The sequence below is a fragment of the Pestalotiopsis fici genome (genome assembly GCF_000516985.1).
Source record: "Pestalotiopsis fici W106-1 unplaced genomic scaffold PFICI_Scf_12, whole genome shotgun sequence".
NCBI classification, from domain to species: Eukaryota; Fungi; Ascomycota; class Sordariomycetes; order Amphisphaeriales; family Sporocadaceae; genus Pestalotiopsis; species Pestalotiopsis fici.
This window is the reverse complement of record NW_006917102.1, coordinates 1,892,597-1,897,439: the sequence shown is the minus strand read 5'-3', so window position 1 is coordinate 1,897,439 and position 4,843 is coordinate 1,892,597. Positions and strand designations below refer to the sequence as shown.

The 4,843-nt window shown below is 51.4% G+C and overlaps 1 protein-coding gene across 1 annotated transcript; it reads right to left on the bottom strand.

Moving 5' to 3' along the window:
- Positions 1–288: 288 nt before the first annotated feature.
- PFICI_14311 (Phosphoenolpyruvate carboxykinase ATP) lies at positions 289–2,987 on the bottom strand (the record flags this gene model as incomplete). The annotated part of the gene is made up of 6 exons (XM_007842892.1): positions 289–1,632; positions 2,226–2,259; positions 2,320–2,486; positions 2,560–2,641; positions 2,699–2,750; positions 2,870–2,987. 6 exons carry the CDS (start codon positions 2,985–2,987, stop codon positions 289–291), a joined length of 1,797 nt encoding a protein of 598 aa, XP_007841083.1.
- Between the last annotated feature and the right edge of the window lie 1,856 nt (positions 2,988–4,843).

The following is a 4,843-nucleotide window of genomic DNA, read 5'->3' as shown; positions in this document are numbered from 1 at the left end:
CCTACAGCAACCAAGGAGTTTTGTACAGCGGAATTCTGCACTAGAAGCTGCACTCTTCTCCTCAATGCTATCCAGTAACCAAATTTGTCTCTCCTCCTCACAAGGTATATATGTAGCAATACTTCACGACCCGACGCTCTGAGGATCGTCCCAAGGCAGACACAAAAATCATGTCGCCATCATGAAAAAAATCAAAAAGAAAATCCCAAACGAGGAAAAAAACCCAACCCAGCTGAAATGCGATGGAAATAAGTTGCTAAACAAAAAGGGGGCCGCGAAGCCTCAAATTTAGACAACAGGGCCGGCAGCCTTGACGTCGTCAGTAGCTTCCGACTCGTACTTCTTGAAGTTCTCAATGAAGAGACCGCCAAGCTTCTTGACCTCCTGCTGGAAGCTCTCCTTGCCGGCGGTCCAGGCGGTGGCGGGGTTGAGCAGCTCGTCGGGGACGCCGGGGCAGGTCTTGGGAACCTGGAGGTTGAAGACCTCGTAGGTCTCGTACGGGGCGTTGGCGAGCTCACCCGAGTGGATGGCGTCGAGGATGGCACGAGTGTACTTGAGCGGGCAACGCTTGCCACCGTGGGTGTAACCGGCACCGACCCAACCGGTGTTGAGGAGCCAGGCATTGGCAGAGTGCTGCTCAATCTTCTCGGCCAACATCTTGGCGTACTTCATGGGGTGAAGAGCCAAGAAGGGCTGAGCGAAGCAGGACGAGAAAGTGGCCTGGGGCTCAGTGACACCATCCTCAGTACCGGCCATCTTGGAGGTGTAACCAGAGATGAAGTGGAACATGGTCTGGGCGCTGTTGAGCTTGGAGATGGGTGGCAGGACACCGCGAGCGTCACAGGTCAACAGGATAATGTTGCTGGGGTGGTTGTTCGACAAGCAGGGAATCTTGGCGTTGGAGATGTACTCAATGGGGTAGGCGCATCTGGTGTTCTCGGTAAGAGTGGCGTCGTCGTAGTCAACCTCACGGGTCTCCTGGTCGAAGACGACGTTCTCCAGAACGGAGCCGTAGCGGATGGCACCGTGAATATCGGGCTCCTTCTCGGCCGACAGGCCAATGCACTTGGCGTAGCAGCCACCCTCGATGTTGAACACACCGCGGTCACTCCAGCAGTGCTCGTCGTCACCAATCAGGGCACGGTTGGGGTCGGCAGACAGAGTAGTCTTGCCAGTACCAGACAGACCGAAGAAGAGAGTAACGTCGCCGTTCTTGCCCTCGTTGGCAGAGGAGTGCAGAGTCAGGACGTGGTGCTTGATGGGCATCTCGTAGAAGAGAACAGTGAAAACACCCTTCTTCATCTCACCGGCGTACTCAGTACCAAGAATGACCATCTCCTTCTCGGCAAAGTTGATGGCAACGGAAGTACCCGAGGTCATACCCTCAGTGTATCTGTTGGCGGGGAAAGTACCGGCATTGTAGATGGTGTAGTCGGGGTGGAAGTGCTCCAGCTCCTCACGGGGAGGGCGGATAAGCATGTTGCGCATGAACAGAGCATGGTAGGCACGGGCACAGATAACTCTGACACGAATTCTGTACTTCTCGTCCCAGCCGGCGTAACCGTCAACAACGTAGATTCTCGTCCTTGTGTTCAGGTAGTCAATGGCACGCTCGCGGTTGATTTTCCACACCTAATAAAGTTTGACATGTCAGCAAATGAAACCGTTTTCAAGAATGGTCGAATTCCGTAATAGGACATGTGCTGTTGAACCGGGGAGACACGTGAATAGACCCACTAAGGCCGATCGTCTGGAGTCTGCGCAGGCGGAAGCGGGATGCGGAATAGGCGGGGTACAGCAGCAGGGCTAAGAACGACTAGCCGGCAGCTTGGGGTCGGTCGCCCGCCCATCCAATTATGACGCCACCAGCTGCAAGGGTATGACAAGCAGCCAAACGATAAAAGCTCGTAGCGAGTCTCCAAATCGTGATGCTGTCTGGGCTGAAAATATGGACTGGATTCCCGAGGTAAAACAGTTACGCCAGTAGGGATCCGAGGCCCAAAAACTCAATGACGCCCCAAAAGTGTCCATATGACCGAAAGGTCAAAACCATGTTATTGCGGGGGTGAGACTTGGCGGGGTAATTGGAATGTCTTGGTGAAGGGGGAAGTGACAGGAGAAGCAGTGAATGCAATTGTGTAGGGGAGACTGTTTCCGCCGAGCGTGGCACGAAAAACAGCCCAGTGAAAGAAATCATGTTCAGATGAACAGCATTGATCGCATACCTCAGGAGCCATGGGCTTGTTAACTGGTCCCCACCTATGTCGCGTGTTAGTGGAAATGGGCCATGATGTGAATGTAGATATCTGCCCAACATACCAGATATCGTTTTCTGATGATGCCTCCTTGACGATTCTCTTATCTGAGGGAGAACGTCCGGTCTTTGCGCCAGAGTATGCTGTCAGGGCACCGCTGGAAGCAATGGCTGAACCGACTTCGTATACAAGAGCATCTTCGTAAAGTGCGGCAACGGAAGGGTTAGGGATCTGTAGTGAAAAGAAGCAAATTAGCCATGTGTGCTTGAGGCACGAATATATGCATATTTGTATATAGACGTACAATTGCGACTCTGTCGTAATCGATGTGTGCCTTGTCGTGAAGTTCAATTTCAAGTTCTGTGTGTTCCACCTCCTGATGGGGCCTAAACGATCGTATTAGTTGATATTATTCCGTGTATTGTGAATTCAGGACGGCCTACTCAATGCCACCGGGGTGGAGGGCGGTCTTGTTGACTTTGTTGTTGGAAATCACTAGATGGTCATTGTTAGTAAATACGGACTTATATTCCAGCAATCCTCTCCCCGTGTCTCTCTCTTCTCTTCTATTTTTTTGCAAGAGCTCAAGATTGGGCTGTTTGGTAAAAACTCACTCTTGCGGTCTTGGAGGAGAGAATGGGCAACGGCGGAATGGAGCTGCTGATTTGAACGAGGTCCTTTAACGTTCTTGTCGGGATAAGGAGAAGCAGTTCTGGCAACGGGGTCGGCCATGGTTCTTATTATACAAGTCGTTTTCGGGCTCGTGGGGTCAATGATAATAGTATCTCTGGGGGAGGGAGCTGATGGCTTAGTGGAGATCCACTTGGTTTCCGGTGATATACGGGCGATTCAGGGCGACGATAATAATGCCTTGAAGCTTGCAAGTCGTGGGCCTCTAAATTCATGGGCCGAAACCGAGGATATAAGAAGCCAGAGCGAGTGGTGGATCAACCGAAAGTAAATGGCCACATGCCATAGGCCGGCACCTTTCTGACAATAGTGATTGGGCAACGGGGCCACGAATTCAAACCGGAGCGGCGACCAGCTTGAGCCCCTGCAACCCCGGATGAACATACATCATGTACCAAAGTATCGTGAACGGGACTTGAATCAATCATTGAAAATGGCGAACATGGATGCATCGTGATGAATAGCGTATCAATGTACATACACAAGTAGGTACCCTGATTAGTGGCGGCATGTATTCATCGTCCATGGTTGCACGAGGGGTATTCTTTTTTGCTCTTTTGCATAACACTAAGGGTTAGGTGTGATGAAATGCTGCAACCCTACATTCGTGGTCTTCTTGAATACTCCAAAGAGGTCGGCATGTAAACATGCCTTCGTTATCAGTGCAAGTTGACGGAACCAACAACGGGAAATTGACAACAATAATGTTCTTGGTTGGAGATTCAACGCGTGTACCTGGCTATGATGTGGTTCAATGTATAGCATGTGCACATGTACCTTGCCCAGCGGCCCCCCGCCCACTTTCCCCAGATCCTCACTTATACGGGGCCATCTGACCGGGTCGCAGTACTTTGCGGTGATGTAAGTTTGGGTGCCCATTGACACTCAATTCTCGTTCAAATTTTTTTGTGACAGTTACTGCACTGCTTTCCGCACTTTGGAAAGCCTCACTCATCTCTTGCTCCTGAAATCACAAGGTCGACTATTGTAACTGACTAAAAAGCCAACCGTGGGCAGGGCAACACATTCATCATGCCTGCCAACTACCGCCCGCGAACCTTTTCCGCCCCGGATGATGATGACGGCCATGACGATCAAAATGCTACCCGAACTTCGAAGGGCACCATTGGCGGTGCGGGACACGAAGACGGATAGGAGGGGCATTCTCGTGGGTGCCCCTCGCTCAGACCCCAGTCTGTCCTCCTTTGCCCTTTTCTTCACTAGTTAGCCTCGTGTCAAAGATGACCCTACGCTGAAAGTCCATACTGCTTTTAGTCCCTTGAGCCACAGTAGGCCAGGAGAATCTCGGGAGCACGAGACGGAAACTTGAAGAGGGAGCCGGGATGTGTGCGCTGATCCCAGATTCCAAACCCGTCTTGTGGGGAAAAGGAAAACCTGCCCCAGATCTGGGCATTGGGCGGAAGCCATGTGCTGAAGTCCTATTCGGTCTTGGCGGGTTACTACGCATATTCACCTCTTCTTGAGAGGGCCATTGAGAAGCAACATATTGCAGTACATGATCGGAAGTTTTACTAGTATTCACTGTATTATTTGACTCTTCTCAAGAAGTCACGTCATTACTTCTTGCGCAACATTTGAACAGGAGTACAAGAAGGAGAGTACTCGCCGGACTCACGCCGTCATGGGCATTGCAGCAAAGCTTCTGCATGCTGGAGGTACCGAAACTACCAAGACTAGTGACCGGGCCCAAGAATAAGACGACAAGAAAAAGCCCAGACTTTCTCAGCGTGCAATGCACAAGTTCCACGTTTTTTTCGTTCCCAAGACAAGAAAAAGTGCAGGAAGAGCCCAGGTCCAGGTGCCTGATCAGTATGCTCAGCTCAGCCCAGCGCCCCGCTAGCTGGGGCCATTTCTAGCCTGTATTTTCCACAAGACTC